Genomic DNA, 17127 nt, shown 5'->3' with positions numbered 1-17127 from the left:
TTTTTTTCAAGTATACTGTTATAAAGTCTTACAAGAATAATTTTTATTGGTCCTTATAAAGGATTCAGGGTCTATATTCAATTAAGTATTTTTCTACAACTGCCCCAATTTTAATAAAATAGTAATTTTTAAAACATTCTATTATCTGAAGCTGTGAAAGCATATTTTAAAACAGGACTCAGGTATGTTACCTTTCAAGTGGGAACTCAATGACGGTGTGAAACTTCCCTTGCAGCGCAGCAGGCCCTTCTCCGACTTCGATGTACTTATTTTCCGTCACAATAGGAGAACTGACCTGCGCCTGCGTCCTTGCCTGGGCTTCCTCCAATGTCAGCAGCTTGGTAGATGGAGACGAGACCAGCAGGGACTTGGGCCTTGACAAAGAAGCTTCAGAAGCAAAAGGATGACGTCAGCGTTGCATGTGTGTATCAGTTTGTCTATCCACCTTCACTCTCTACTTAGTGATGTGTTTCAACTCTTCTTCAAGGTTTTTCAATAATAAATATCACAGGTTTTTATATTTAATGACATTTCAGAGCACAGTAAGATTCTGCAACAATCTAATTTAGCTTCTTAACAGGTACCAGATAAAGGGGATCACTCAGACGTTTTCAGTTTTAGAAGAACGGTTTTCTCTTTCTGCTTTATCCCATACCTTTATATATACTAATAGTGGAGGCAAAAAAATTTTAAATCCTTTTCATTATTTTTTGTATGGGTGTATGTATGCCTGTGTCTGTGCTCTACTTGCACGCATTCCTGTGGAAGCGGCAAGGAGGCACTGGTTCCCCTGGAACTGGGTGGAGTTGCCAATGGCTGTGAGCCATCATGTGGGTGCTGGAAACAGAACTTGAGCACTCTGGAAGAGAAGTCAGTGCTCTCAACTGCTGAAGCATCTCTCCAGCCTAAGGCACGATATTTTTAATGTGTAATGAACTTATACCAAACAATCTGATATGTAGTACTCACTATATAGGCACATCAAGTAACTGTCAATTCACTGAGTTTGTAACAGACTTGACTTAGCTGTCAAGTCCACTTTCACATAGTATTAGGTGAAATAATAATTGCAAAGTTCTCCATTCCTTTAGGAACCTGTTCCTGGTGACAAGGAGAAGCCATGGGAGCCGTACCTGCTCCTTCCTGCATGACAGCGCTGATTTTGCCACTGAAGAGCACATCCACATGATTGAGAATGAATTCAACAACCACAGACTGAATCCTCACTTCCATGAAAGCTGCTGTCCCACTGAAGCAAGCTGACTCTATCTGCTTTGATCTGTGGGGTGAATGACAGGACCATCAGAGTTGTGAGAGATCTCCTAACGTGCAATTCTGTAGCACAGAGACTACAAAGATACCCACAGAAGAAATAGCACTTTTACAGCCCCTTAGCTAATACCTAGATGGCTGCTTTAGGGAGATGTTAATACAATAAGAGTTTGTTTTACTTGTTAAGTTTTTTTCTTGATGAACAATGATGCAAGGCTTTCTTTTTAATTCAAGAAAATGCATTCCTTAAAGTTCATAAATCAAATACAAATTACCTCAGCAGATTTGGTGCCCACACAATGGCAAGGTTTTTCGCATGCATATTTGTGATGGAGCAATAGTCTGCTAGAAGAGACAGATGTCTCATCAGGAACTCCAGGGTTCTAGAAAATGAAATACAACATGCTAACTGAAACAGACATTGTACAACACTGTGAAGGTCACTGGCTTGTACGTTTCTGACAGACAACAGGAAAGAGCCTGAACACTGATTTAAAAGCATAAAACCAAGGCATTAAGAAACCTAAAGCTGACCTGAGCAACTCCAGGAGCAGCAGAAACAGTACCTGGTAGCTGATCTGCTTTCATAGTGAAAAGCCCACTCAGGTGCACCGTCTTTGTTCATCATATTTATCTAAACAACCCTCTGCACACTGAGATTAAATAACTGAGCAGAATATCTTTGCAAATAAAGTACTCAACTTAAACTACACAATCAGATATGTAGACAGACAAACTAAAACACACACACACACACACACAATCCATCAGTCATCTACAACACTTCTGGAACCCTAACTACACAGAGGTTAAAAACCAATAAAAGATAGTGACCAAAAGACAGTACTATCCATTCTATTATTAAAAACAATCGTTCACATATGAGCCACAAAGACCCAGCAGTGCCTAATATAAACCTCAGCCTCGGCTGCTACTGTCTATCTGCCAAGTCATGACTTACCTATAGTGTGGTGGGGGGAGTTGCTGGATGACATCATGGATTTTCATCAACCGTTCTTCGTCCGTTGCTGCTGAAACAGCATCCTGTAACAGATACAACCCACCACAGCAGTGAGCTCTGCTAGTCCAAATGGGAGTTCCTGACTTGCAGTCTCACTGGGGCAAAGCGAAGCATCAAGAAGGCACACTGTCCCCACACACTGTGGCGCTCACTTGCCACTGTTAAAAAGCATGCTGGTATTCAATGCCATGCATGCTGAGTTAGTGGCTCAATGCCAGAAGGAAGAGAACAACAATTTGAAAGCTTCAAAGACCCAGACCACTTAACTGCTGCTGTTCAGGGAGTCTTTTGTCAGCACAGAACTAATTCTCGAATGAAATTAAACCACAACACATTAGGAATAAACACACAACAAAACTCCACAGAGACCTTGAGAGGGAGGATCTATCCCACCCTCTGGTACTCACAGAGAACTTCTCGTATAGCTGGTAGGTGAGCAGAGGGTTTGGGAGTTCTCGGAAGTACAGCTTACAGAGGGAGCCCACAGAATGGATGTCTTGAACATAAGGTTCTTTTGTCAGGTCGGGGACATGCTCAGAATCAAATTCATGACTAACCAAGACAGAAGACAAAGACAATTACTTTAGTGAAGAGAAGAAAATATACACCACAGAACAGAAAGCAGAAGCCCAAAATGTTCCTCTCTACTTCAGAGCTGCTGCTTCCTTCAAAGTATTACATATAACAAACCAATATTTGGACTTAAACAAATGAGAGGCCATCTTTTGTCAGATATCCATTCAATATTAAAACAGGAAAGTCTTTAGCCCTAAAGGTTTACTTCAGTGACTTTCTATTTTCGTCACATCATTATATTTCCTATATTACTTTTGGACTTTGACACACTCACCAAGGCACATGCACGCAGGACAGAACACAATTTGGAAGTGTGTTCTCTCCTGCCACTGTGTGGGCTCCTGGTTGGAACCCGGGTCACAGGACTTGGCAGTGCCTTTACCTGCTAAGCCATCCCACTGGCCTTCCTCCAACACTTCAAAGAGATAAAATATTACTGACACACTGAGGAAGTCAGCAAGCATGGCTCTGGGACACTGCAGATAATGAAATGTCATTTAGGAGAATAATGTGGTATTCTTTCCTAGTTTTATCTCAACCATGTTACTGATAACCATGGTTATCATAGTTGCTGTTTTTGAAATACGTTTAATTTGCTGAGTTAGTTAAATAAGAATAAAAAAGAAAGTGCTATAGAGTTTTACCGAAGTCTCTGGATATTGGAGGCAACGCCAGAGAGACGATATATCCCATCCACAATGCCATACCTCTCGATGAACGCTGTGCAGCTTTGAAGAACCTGAGGCACTAAAAAGAGTTTTAAAGACAGATTAGTGTAGTTATTCAGTGTAACCAAAGTAATGCTCAAAACATCTTTGTGTTTACAAGCAAAATGCAATTCACAAATCAGTCTGTTATAGAAGAAGGAGGAGGAGAAGGGGAAGGGGAAGGGGAGGGGGAGGGGGAGGGGGAGGGAAGAAGACCATCATCCGCTTATTAAACTTGTATCTACACCTGGCAACCTCTAGCCTGGTTCAGTCTGTGTATCATTCACACGGTCTTCAACCACAGACTGTTTGAAATCAAGTGTTTAACCCCACACTACTACAAACCAAAATAAACAAACAGCAACTCACTCAAGGTTATCCACAGCAAGGACTTTACAAAGTGCTTGCCCCAACAACATAATGACAAGTGCTGTAACACTTGGCTCCTACACCAGTTTCTCTGACATCTCAGTCAATGCAAACGAAAAGCTATTTCGGGCATGTGAGATAGAACAAAAGTTTGAAACTATGTGATAAACTTCTATAACCATTTCAATCTTACAATGGCCACAGCTTAGCATTCTTCATTTTGTACTGCAGGTTAAACAGCACCCAGGCTTCTTATTTGGCCATGTGTTACTGTCAGCCATGTTTGGGAGACATTACTTGGTCTGTAAAGAGATGCTATACTAAGGGAGAAATACAGTAAACTGAAGCAGGTTAGATTGTTAGTGAGACAGCAGAGCTACTGAATTCAACTCACAGTATGTTACCACATCATTTCTTTACTGTAATGGTGCCTTGCTTTTCCTGCCTTTGGCTGGACTTATGCAGGCCACCTTTCAAATCCTCTCAGATATCATATTTTACACTTAAAACCTGAAGGTCCTTGTCATTAAAAATCAAAAAGCAGTAGCAAATAGCACTGAGTACTTTGTATATCAAAGACTAGTCCTTACGGTGTAGACATCTCAAAACAACTTTCTTGCTTCTTTCCTCCCTCCCTTCTTTCTTTCCTCCTTTTCCTTCCTTCCTTTCCTTCCCTATCCTTCCCCTTCCCTCCCTCCTTCTTTCCTTACTTCGTGTGTTCTCCCACATGTGCATGCACAAGCCTTCAGTGAAAACAATAGCAACCAAAATCCTTAGATACCTGAAAATTCCATTTCACCTGACCAGATTTCATAATCAGAGAACTTATGATAGTGCAATAAAACCTTTATTTGTCAAAACAAAATATTATCTTGGCAGCTGTCTTCTCTAATGAAGTAGGAAGGGAGGGAGAGAGGGAGAGAAGGAAAAACAAAACCTGTAAGATTCCAGTGAAACTTGCTTAATTGCTGCTGAACACTCAGACATGACAGAACAGTCTGGTGGAGTCTCTTATTAATTCTTAATGATTAAGCAGAGTTATCAATTATTAATGATTGCACCACAGCAAGGCTGGAAAATGGCAAGAGTCATAAAAGTAAGAAAATAACCTGACTCTACAATTAAAGATGTCCAAATAAATGACAAATTAGTCTAATAGCTGCACAGAAAATTCTGTTGGCAGATTTTAAAGCAGCGGTCCTATAATACCTGTAACTTTAGTGAACTCACACTTTGTGAGAGTGGGAGAGCTTACACTCTGTCAAACCCTGGCACTAAGGACAACAAAGTGAAACATTAACAGAAGACAGGGTTGTCCGGCTCCTGCCTGGTTTCTTACACCACCAACCACCACATAAGAGAAGCAGGTAGGTCAGCTTTGTCATTCATTCCAACAGGGAGGTACTGAAACAGTAGAAAGTGTAACAGGATTACCTCTGTGACTCTCATCACTCACTGAAGTAGAATAGAGAAAATGAGTCACTTAGCAAAATCTTGCTATAATATGAGTCCCTCTGTCAGAAAAAAAAAAGGGCCAGAAATGCAAATATTTAGGGCAAAGACCCTATAGTCATGTTTTGTTTAAAGACAGGGATACATGCTCAGATATCTTTTGATTTCACTGTACCAACATTAGAATTATTCATACAGGCCTTACAATGTGGCCACTTTATACCTAGGTTGTACAATCTTGCCCACTGCCCCAAAGGCATAAAGCTATGGTACTATTCTGAACACTATTCTGAACACTGTGGTTAATAATAGCCCGGCACGTAAATATTTAACATATCTATATCTGCAAACATATCTATATCTATGCATAGTAATTGTAGAGAAACGTACATTTATTATGAATAGGGCCTTGAGGACTGGAAGCTATGCTCAGTGAGTCAGCCTGGGCTCAGGGCGGTGCTGGGCACCTGTGTGTGTCTAGAGAACTGTTGCATGGGCTGCACTAAACTCATAAAAATATTTTCTTAGTAAATTAATCTTAGCTACTATAAAATTTTATTTTATAAGTTTATATTTTGACTTGCAATCAGAGCTAAAACTACAATATACTATAATTTTCTTCCTTACTCTCCAAGCTTTTTCCATTTCATAATTATATTTTAAACTGTTCAGAACTAAAGACGTAAGCATGTTATCGCAGGTTAACTCTGGATCAGGAACTTCGGTATCGCAGTTCCACCGCCATTCTTCCCTCTGGAACTGAACAGTGCTTCCTGGAATTACTCCCAGGCCCTGCACACAGCTCCTGGAGAGCTGTTCAAGTGCTCAGAGTGGCCGGCTCGGGCTGCCATAGATGTACCAACAGAAAGGACCACAGAACACTTCCTCTTGGCCCTGGGGTAAGCTGAGCTTGCTGGGCTCCGTGGAAGCTTCTGTGATAACAGCCTCATCATGAATTTGGGGGCTCCTTTCCTCCAGAACTTCCTTACTCTTGCTTCTTCTTTGACTGTGCATTTCTGATCGAGTTCCAGTTGCTTCATATCTATCCATCCATCAAGAACATCCTCTGTGGCTGAGCGCTGCCCTCACCCACACCTCGGGTTAAGGCGTTTGCCAGCTCCACCAGCTCAGCCATGCTGACTTTCACAACTTCCCCACCCTTGGTAAATCTAGATGCCATTTAACATGCTTTGGTGAGACCCAAGCAAGGTTCTGGTAGCGGAGGGCTTCAATGACAGAACTCTACCAGTCTTAGCACACGTCAGCAATCAGACTCCAGTCATCTCCCCAGCCCCAGTCTGTCAGTGTCTGTAACTCTCATTGTCCCTAATAATGCTGAGCTCTCTATTTAAAGTTTATTTATTCTTTCATAATTTCTCTCTCTCCTGACCCTGTACTTTACTTTGATCATGTTCTCCTCACTTTCCTTCTTTGCAATCATTCCATTCCTGTGTGCATGCGAGCGTGCATGTGAGTGTGTGTGTGTAGGCAGCCCTCTGCACTTAATTAGGGTTGCCTACATGAGCATAGATGGAAGTTATGCAGTGTATATACCACTAAGTAGTATGGTACCCCTCTCTGAGTAACTGCCTATGGCTCTCCAGGGAGAGACAGGCCTTACAATCCCCTTCGTCACTAATGTTGGAATGCTAATGAGATCTTTCATAGACAGTCGCTGCTGTTGTGAATTCATGGGTACAACAGCCAGCATGCACTGTTTCACAGCTCTCTTTCTGATGCTCCAGCTCTTCCGCCTTCTGCGTCCTAGCCGGTGATGGCCTCTGAGCCCTGGAGGAGGTGATGCAGATATGTATTGTGAACTGAGCATCCAACAGTCACCTTCTCTCAGCACTTTGACCAGTTTTGAGTCTCTGCTAAAGCAGATGCCTCGCAGCTAGCATCACTTCATTCTCTTCTCACCATCAGAACTGACAGAATACAAGCCTGGAAGAGGGAACAACCATCATGGATGCTGTCTACCTGCAGGGTCCTTGATCACTGTTAATACTGTTTCCAGATCAAACAACCTGGTCTCTTCCTAACACATTAATGGTGGTTTTTGTACACTCAGAAGCCAGAAAAATCACAAAGCCGGATTAGATCAAATGCAGAAGAAAATAATCCAGTCAAGAGACATAGTAAATACAAGAGCGGCTGCCATCCCAGCATACAGTAACTTCTAAATAGAAGTAATGTACTCCACAATAATCAATGAAAGTGTAGAAACGCCATAACAAACATTTCTATAATGAAAAGATGCTTATTTTAAATAGTACAGTTAGTATACAACAGTAATATTACCATTCATTATAGTTAGTTATCAGGAATGATGTTCACAGTCAAGCCTGCTAGGTTACACCTACAATCCCAGCATGCAGAACAAAGATAGCAGGAACTTTGTGGCAATCCTGGACTAGATAGGAAGCTGCAGGCCAGCCAAAGACTGTCTCAAAACCAATAAATATTAGGTATATCATTATAATGCTATAGTTTATACTTTCATACAGCCATCAGCACCAAGGTTATTATAAACACATACTGAAGTGCTGTCCTGGACTTTCATTTGGGAGGCAGTGATGCTGGAGACTAAACTCGGGACCTGGGATCTTCAGTCTATGCTAACTCTTCTGAAGCCAACAATCTCACTAGGGAACAGGAAATTTTCAGCTACAATACAGTCTTACTGGACTACTATCATATACACAATCCATCACTGCCCAATACAGCATTACGTAGCACACAACCACAGTTCATATTGTTATTAATTTAGTTAGTCTAAATGAAAACAGAGTAAGTGTAAGGAAAAACAATTATACATAATACATAGATAGGCACATCTTTTTATTTTATACGTATTTCTCATCTACTCTCAAGTTGTATATAAAATATCTGAATTTTTTCATGATTGTTCTAGCTGTGAATTGAAAATATACATTTAATTCTTTTAGACTTTAAAATAGCCCCTGTGTGTATAAAATATATATTCATGGTATAACTATAGATATACCCTGTGTAAACAATATAAAGTCTCATATCTTAAAAAAATCTAATTACTTATCAAATAAAACAATTAATCTAGATACTAAAGAACTCATTTTTGTCAACAGAACTTCAAATCCCTTTCCTTCCCTCTAACCATTCATCCAACCACTAAATTCTGGACTCCTAATTTGAAGAGAAAGGAATGTAAAGTAAGTTATAAAATCTAGGCAGTTGGTTTCAGTGTGTTACAGTCTCACCTGTCACCCTCCCACTAAAGAACTTGAAGTAAGTGTTTTAGGACACGAACAGGGAAGTTGGCTGCAGAAGCTGCCTGGACAGTGTAACAAACCACAGAGTCACCATGTCCTGCACAAATGCCAGCTCTCCCTACATGACCACAGCACTGTAGGCAAGGCACACCCTGACACATCGCTCCACCCAGAACTGAGGTGAGGCTCTGAAGTTAGGCGTTGGCTTTACCACAAGTACCAAATGCACGCACCATTTACCACAGGTACCAGGTGTCTGGTGAAAGAAAGCCAATGCAAGCATGTGAAGATTCGATACCATAAGCTCAGAGTTAATTTTTACCTTCAAACCCAGAGTTGAGGAGGTGCTCCCCCAAGTCACAACCGAATACTCTCTCTTTCAAGATGCCCCGCTGCTTTAGCTTCTGTTTTGTTGGGCGAGACTTCATGAATGTTCGCAAGAAAGTAATGAGCTTGCCGTGCTTTTTAGACACTAAGAAACAAAAATAAATAAATCTCTTAGTTGTAGCAAGGATTACATTTCAGTTAGCACAAAAACAAGCCAGTCTTAACAGTCTAACTTCAAGATAACCTACTACAAGCACACGTTATAACTGTAGGCAGCTATTTATTGACGTTGGTGTACTTTGTTCTCGCTGGCCCGTGAGCCTATTTAATGAGATCGGGAGCAATTATCCATACTGTACTCTCTGACCTTTCAATCCAGCCCGCCTGGAGAGCCAGCCATTGTCTCAGAGCACACAAGAAGGAATGGATCTTGAATCCGTCGTATTGCTTTTAGATCTTTGCAGTGAGAAAGGCCTGCAGGAGTAGTACAGAGAAGCACTCCGCCACTAAGCTATCTTCAACCTTTGGACTGTACACTGAGATAGGTCTCACCAAGTTGCATGGTCAGCTTTGAACTTGTTCTGTAGCCCAGACGGGCCTTAAACTTATGATCTTCCTGCCTTAATTTCCCAACTAAGCTGAGATATGCTTGTGTTAACGGGCATGGCTACATATTTTTATTAATGAGAAATTTTCACAGAGTTTCTAATTCGTGGGGTACAACTGGAGAAAGAGACAACTTTCCTTCCTCTTTTACCAAGAGCACCCTATGATGGCACAAAGCATTACCTAAATTCATCAACTCAAACTCTTTGACGATCAAGACAAGAAGTGAGGAAATTAATATTTGGAGAAAATATTTCCATCTATTAATACATCAGAAAGTCAACAGAAAGTGAATGAACTGAAAACAGGCAAATCCCTAAAACAATGGTGTTTGCTAAGAAATGCAGCCTGCAGGGAGACTTACTCAACACACTGCAAACACAGCGCAGCTGTGGACTGAAGAACCTTACCCAAGCCTTTCCCTACTCTGTATGCATGATTACTCAAGTCCCATTCTTATTACTACAGATTATTTGGCAAATCCCAATCTTTTATATTCTGAACAGACGTGGACTACAGAGAAATTCTGTGTTACCTAGAGCCACTGAGAGATGGAGCAGCCTAGACCAGACCAGATATTGGTCATCCTTCATTTCGTCTCATTGGAAACTACTTGCAGAAGGAAGCATCTTTCTCACAGACTACAGTATCCTGGCTGAGCTTTCCTGGGACATGAGTCTTCCTTTGCTTTGCCCAGGAAGATTCTGGTAACTTAACTAATTTACAATTACTATGTGCTTACATGTCCTGCATGGAAGACAGGACAACTTTGGGGAGTTAGTTCTCCCCTTCTTGAGGCAGGCTCTCTCTTATTATTTTGCCCTATTGTGTATTCAGGGTAGCCCCTGAGATTCCAGGTGATTCTCTAATCTCTGTCTATGTAGTCCAGGTTCCAGACATGCACCACAACACCTAGCTTTAAAATAAAAACCTGTTTACATAAATTTGGAACAACAGGCTTGTGAGGCAAGTTCTTTTACCACTGAGCCATATGGTCAGCCTTTTAGCTCCAATATTAACTGAGGATCATGAAGAACAAGGTGGAGACTCAACATGCTAGGATTAAATAATTAGAATTCAAAACCAGGCCATTTGCTGATGCTTGAGCTTTTAGCACCTGAATGGTACAACCTGAATGAAGACAGCAAGTGTAGGGCATGTGAGACCTTGTTACCAGACAGGCACGGGGAATGTAAGGCTGAATGAGCTCAAACCCTGAAGAGAACGGCAGGAGTAGGGCCATTCTCTGCCTAACTCTCTGCTCTGAAACATGTAACTATGACCCTGAGGGCCACAGCAATCAGTCACAGCAGCATACAAACCTTCCGTTCTCCATGCTAATGAGGTGTCTAGATAAACTTCCTGAGCATTCAGCCAACGAGCTTCCCTTCCTGGGCATTCCTTTTACACAAGGCATTTAATCCTGGGTTCACCCTGAGTAAAGTGTATGCATTCACATCACAAATGAAGTTTGGACAAGCAAGGATTTTCTCTTTATCAAGGATCGTCTCAGGGGAGGCCTTCATCTTAAACAGCCATGCCTAAATCTCCCAGAGAAGGCTGTCTCTCTCTTCCAGCCCCTCCGTACTCTGCAGGAACTCACTCGGAATCAGATCACCTTCTGTCCCCAAAGCAGGCTCTGCCTTCCCCTTCCTGTCTGGCACATGGACGCCATGACCGGAAGTGTCAGTCCTGGAGCCCCGTTCCTGACTCCCTGCGATATGCTGGTAGTGCCTGGGTACAGAGGAGACTGGGAACCACAACCTCTCTGTTTTCTCTCTCGGACTGTGGACCACTCATTACGGACTTTGCCTGTGCTCCAGGCACCCAAGAGGAGAAGCAGGGCGCAATATGACAACCAACGAAATGCTGGATTTTTAATTTTTTTAAAAGTGGCTAATAAGAAAATAGAAACGGATTTGATAGCAAAGTAACTCCAACAGACAGGTCGGTCAGGGAGAACTTTCCCAAAGAATATGTATCAAAACGACATAAGCTATGAGAGATAGTGGGGTGCAGGTATGCAATGTGGTTACAAATGACAGGCCATAACAAAGAGTATGGGCTTTATGACATGGGAACTCACTGACTAGCTTAGCCAATTTAAAACAGGTGATGTTAAAAAACAAAAATCCACCCAGTGTGTATGTTACAAAGTCAAAAGTGGACCAAAAAGGACTTGGCTGAATAAATAATTTTACACTCACATGGAGTTATTGGTTTGCGTTTTTTTTTGTTTGTTTTGTTTTGTTTTTGGAAATAGGGTATCACTAGGTAGCCCTGGCTGGCCTTAAACTCAATGTGTAGACTGAGTTAGCCTTGAACTCAGAGATTCATCTGCCTCTGCCTCCCAAGTGCGGAAGGTATGCACTTCCACACCCAGCCTATTTTTTATTTTGATTATTTACTGATACTGTATAAGCTCCAAGATAAATTGTGTTTGAAAAGTAAGATATCTCAGTTTATCATATGAAAGCTATGAGTAATGTATATATCTTTTTCAAACACTTAAATTCACACACACATGCCTATATATACATATATACATAGCTAGTTCTTTCTAAGATTTATTTTTATTATGCATATTTGTACATGTTAAACTGAGCTCAATAGTAGAAAAGGGAAAATTACTCTTTTATTTTCTTACTAGAAACATCATACTTAGTCATCAATGGGAATTAATTACACATTGAATACCACAACTAATTAGTAATGACAGGATGAATTTACAATTATGATCCTTTAAGCAAACTCTCAATTACAATAAACCTCATTATTCAGAGTATAGTCTTTACTCGACTGGCCTTTCAGGGCACTGGGCTGTTTTTACCTTACTTCTTGGTGTATTAATGTGGCTTCCTTTCCCAGTAAGGGTTAAGAATGTATACACTTATTTTCTCTAAAACAGTGCTACAAGGTCTAATTGACAAAAGGTGCAATAAAGCACAAAATTAAGCCACCAAAAGAGGCCACTATTGACTGCAGGTCCCACCTGCACTTGAGGGTGCTAGGAACAGTGTTGGCAGATGGGTCCTCCGTGCTTTTACTGCGTGGTCACCGCATTCCTGCTGCCTTTTCAGAACCATTACTGATATATCACATGCTATCCCATGGGGGGGGGGAAGGGGGCAGGTTTCCATCTTGAAATTTATATCCTAGCACGAGGTCTAAAATAATAGATATTCCTGAGGGCAACAGTGTATGGATTAATCACATTGGGTTAGACAGTAGTTATGAGGAACTAATAAAATGCTCAAATCAATTATCTCAAATTCAATGCTCTAGCAACAATTCCAAATTGTTCATTTATGTTAGTATTCTTCACTTAAACTTTCTCCCCATTTCTTAAATATTAAAATTGCTAAAATGAACTCACTTTGGATATAAGAAATGTCCCTACCCAATGTTACCAGTTACTCTCTTGAAAGGCAAAAATAAACTCTGAGCTCTACTGAAACAGTGCTGCTGAAGAAGGTAAATCTTGCTTATAGGTGGTTAAGTGCTGACACACCCATTCCCAGAGAGGCACAGTGACTGTGAAGAAGTGGGAGAGGCTCTAAGGATCAAGGTCCACAAACCAGGCTAGATTAAAGATAATCAAACAATAAATGTGGAAGAAGTATAAAGTGATACCACTAAAAACAATCACATCTTATGTCCAAATTTCCTATTCCAGAATTTAAAATGCAGCATGGGCCACAATCCTATGTTTTTCCGTATCACTTAGCCACAATGATTTTCTATCTGCAATTTTTTTATAAGCCAGGCAAACCAAACAGACCTGTCTTCCTGGTAGTTACAGGCTTTAGCAGTATGACTTAGTCTACTTGCCAAGGTAAATCTTTATGATAGCAATTACCAGTTCATAGCAAGATACTAAAGACAGCCATTTCTGTAGAGCTAGGTGAACCCTGACATGGAGGTGGAAGACTGAGGTCTTTAATTATATGACCATAATTCCCAAACAGTCTCAAAGCCAATTTGAGTTCTCATACTTCACCTAGAGTTCCCTAAATCAGTTCTCACGCATCTATTAGACTAACAAAACAAGTCTGGACTTGGCGTAATTTCTGAGTGTGTATATAGAAGCTGGTTTGTATCTAGAAAATGGCCTCAGCATTACGTTTATTTGAACATTCATTATTTGTAACATTTATAACAAATTCAGAAAGTCAAGCAGGCAAAACGCAAGGCTAGTGGGGAGATATTTTTGGTACACACACTCTGTGGAGATTGCCCTGATTAAACTGAAGATATAATGAACTTATAAATGTAAATAAAGCTTGTAATGCTTAAAATCCAGAGGCATTTCACACACTGTATTCTAACTCCTACTACGACTTGGCTCTCAAACATAGATTAGGTAACATTCTTAGAAGCCAGCTGTGGGGAGGAGAAGCACAGGTAACTACTGCATATTTAGGCTGTCTTAGAACAGCCTCTTCACACCAAGGATTCTAAGTCTCGACTGTGTACGTTAAATATTTTCTATTATATAAATATAAAAAGATTTTAATTTTTATTTGTAAATTTTTAAGTTTTCTTTTCTTTCTTTCTTTTTTTTGGGGGGGGGGGGTTGGTTTTTTCGAGACAGGGTTTCTCTGTATAGCCCTGGCTGTCCTGGAACTCACTCTGTAGACCAGGCTGGCCCTGAACTCAGAAATCCCCCTGCCTCTGCCTCCCAGGTGCTGGAATTAAAGGCGTGGGCCACCACACCTGCCAAGTTTGCTTTTCTTAAGTATAGCTATTATATTTATATATAATATATATATAGTTTAGTAGGTGTTTGGCTTTACTAGTGACTCAGATTCCTCTTCAGTGATAGGTATTAATTCTTTTATGACCTGAAGACAAATGTCAGTTGAGTATGTCACACAAAAATCTTTACCATATCCGTAGTTTGTTTCTTATTGGACAAATTAAAGCATGTCTTTAGGTATAACACCAATACTTTATTGCCTTTTTTCTTCATCCCAAGTCATAAACATACTGTAGGATTTTCCACATAAAATTTCAGCACTTCACATTTTCGTTCTCTTTCATATATATTATCAATTACTCTATTACCTTTAATTAAATCTTGCTGTGTCTACTAATCTGTAAAGCCACTTCTGTTTTGTATAAAGATGCGCAGTGACTCTTTGAGTTCACTTGCCATCACTACTATTTTTTTGTAGTACTTAATAAAAATAAGTCCCTTCACTTATTCTTAACTCTTCAGAACAGCCCTGTGTTTGTATCCTGTACTCTTTCATAGGTATCTGAAAATCAACGTGTCAGGGTGAAACCTTGAGAAATGTCATTGAATCTGCTCCCAATTATAGATTATTTTGGAGAAAAATAAACTATTTGAACTATAATGCTGAATCTCCTAAGACATGAACAAAATTCTTTTCTCCCTTTACTGAGGGTCCTTTTATATCCTTCATTTACTTTTCATATTAAGGTCTTATGTATTTTCTGTTAGAGCTAGTCTCAGAAATGTTACAGTTTTTTGTTGCTATTCTAAATGGTATCTTTTTTCTAAACTACATCCTCTAACCATTTCATGTTGAAATTTAACATAGTTTGGAATATTAAGGTTTCTAAAGTTCCCAACCTGCCTTTGTGCTAGCTGTGTGAGTATGGATAAACTATAATTTTTTATCGATAAAACATTAATAATAGTAAGTATGCAATAAGATTTTTGTCACAACTGAACAATGTGTAAGCCTAAAACACTTATTGCTGAGCAGAAAACTTAACAAACATTATCTTTTATTCAACAACCATGCTGGCCCCATTATTTCTTAAAGATTCATTTATTTGTATGTGTGTGAGAGCCTCTGTGTGTATCATGTGTGTACAGTTCTTGTGGAGATAGAAAAGGGACTCAGTTTCCCAGAGAACTGGAGGAGGAAGTGGCTTTGAGCTGACCAACATGGGCACACAGAATCAAAGTCAGGTCCTCTTCAAGAGCAGGACTCTCAACTGCTGAGCCAAAGCTCTAACCCAGCTTCTGTTATTGTAATGATTTGACAGTAGTCACCTCCATATATGATCTGGATTTGATTCTTCCATCTCAGTCCTCTCATTTGTTTCTAACTTAACTGAATTTCTAAGAAATGTTTATCTTAGCTGGGCTTGGTGGCGCACGCCTTTAATCCCAGCACTCAGGAGGCAGAGGCAGGCAGATTTCTGAGTTCAAGGCCAACCTGGTCTACAAAGTGAGTTCCAGGACAGCCAGGGCTATACAGAGAAACCCTGTCTCAAAAACAAAAAACAAACAAACAAACAAAACAAAAAACAAAAAACAAAAAAAAGAGAGAACTGTTTATCTTAAATATGGGGGAGGGGTAAAATAAGAGTCAGGCCGTCAGAAAGCCAGAAGGAGTCACCCTACTAAGTACCTACTTAAAACAACAACTAACCATAGCAAATGAACAAACGAACACAACACCTGCAAGTATGTTTATAACTACACATAACACAGCTTAAATGAAATTCACACATCTGGGCTGCCAATGCTCCCTCCAAAGGCCAAAGACAATAATGATGTGATTATATTATAATCTTTAAAAATTAAAGAAAGGGCTGGAGAGGTAGTCAGTTAAGAGCACTGACTGATCTTCCAGAGGTCCTGAGTTCAATTCCGAGCAACCACATGGTGGCTCACAACCATCTGTAATGGGGATCCGGTACCCTCTTCTGGAGTGTCTGAAGACTGTGACAGTGTACCCATATACATGAAATAAATAAATCTAAAAAAAAAAAAAAAAGAAAAGAAAAAAAGAAAAAGTGTTTTTACATGGTTATCTTGCTTCTGGTTTTAACCTAGTTGTTTCTTACATCTCACCATTAAGAATCACTTTGCCACTTTGAGCAGAAATCACCAATGTGAAGAACTTTCCTGCTACTAATTCATAAGAAGTATAAAATAAATGTGTGATCACCTTTACCTGGTGATTTGCTATATCTACTTATCTACTAAAATGATTTTTAGTTCTCTTTTATTTTAAAATTATGAAAGTGGGGAGTTAAATTCAAAACCCCTTTGAGAGCCTTAGATGACTTTCCATATCCTTTTAAGGTAAAGAGACCAGATGGAGGAGAGTCAGAATTTAACAACTGAAGCTGGAAGCCATGATAAGTCTTTCTGAGAAATTCGAATAAATATTATAAGCAAATTTTTATAAGATAGCCATTAGGACTAGGGTTTTTTTTTTTAAGTATATATATAAAAAAAGACATACACAGGGATTTTATCGTGACAGCCTAAACAGGGACTTCTAAATTTAAGAAGGTTGCTGATGTATTAAATGACAGCAAAGAAACAAGAACAATTTTCACATATAGTTTTAAGTATCTCAAATGGATACAGGCAAGAACTGTGAAAATTAACTTATGTTTTGCATGTGTTGATGTATTCTTAAAGGACCTTTGGAAAACAAAAGCGATCATTTTGAGTAAGATCAGCACTTGACGGGGTGTGGCAAGAAAATATTGATACAAATGAAACTAACTTTCTTCTGCAAATAAATGGACTCACACATTATGTGTAAGTCAC

At 39.9% G+C, this 17127-nt stretch overlaps 1 protein-coding gene across 4 annotated transcripts in view; it reads right to left on the bottom strand.

The window, feature by feature from the left end:
- Positions 1-17127, bottom strand: part of Arhgap32 (Rho GTPase activating protein 32) — a 221555-nt gene that overhangs the window by 12054 nt on the left and 192374 nt on the right. For all 4 annotated transcript variants that reach the window (XM_029481740.2, XM_085844506.1, XM_029481741.2 and 1 more), the window contains 7 exons: positions 8971-9120; positions 3514-3616; positions 2701-2845; positions 2234-2316; positions 1548-1655; positions 1134-1279; positions 192-387 (listed from right to left, as the gene is read on the bottom strand). In XM_029481740.2, the coding sequence (XP_029337600.1) occupies positions 192-387; positions 1134-1279; positions 1548-1655; positions 2234-2316; positions 2701-2845; positions 3514-3616; positions 8971-9120 (931 nt within the window). The remainder of the gene's footprint in view (positions 1-191; positions 388-1133; positions 1280-1547; positions 1656-2233; positions 2317-2700; positions 2846-3513; positions 3617-8970; positions 9121-17127) is intronic.

This window comes from Mus caroli, unplaced genomic scaffold (genome assembly GCF_978045245.1).
Source record: "Mus caroli unplaced genomic scaffold, Mus_caroli_1 scaffold_11, whole genome shotgun sequence".
NCBI classification, from domain to species: domain Eukaryota; kingdom Metazoa; phylum Chordata; class Mammalia; order Rodentia; family Muridae; genus Mus; species Mus caroli.
This window is presented reverse-complemented; position numbering and strand designations above follow the sequence as displayed.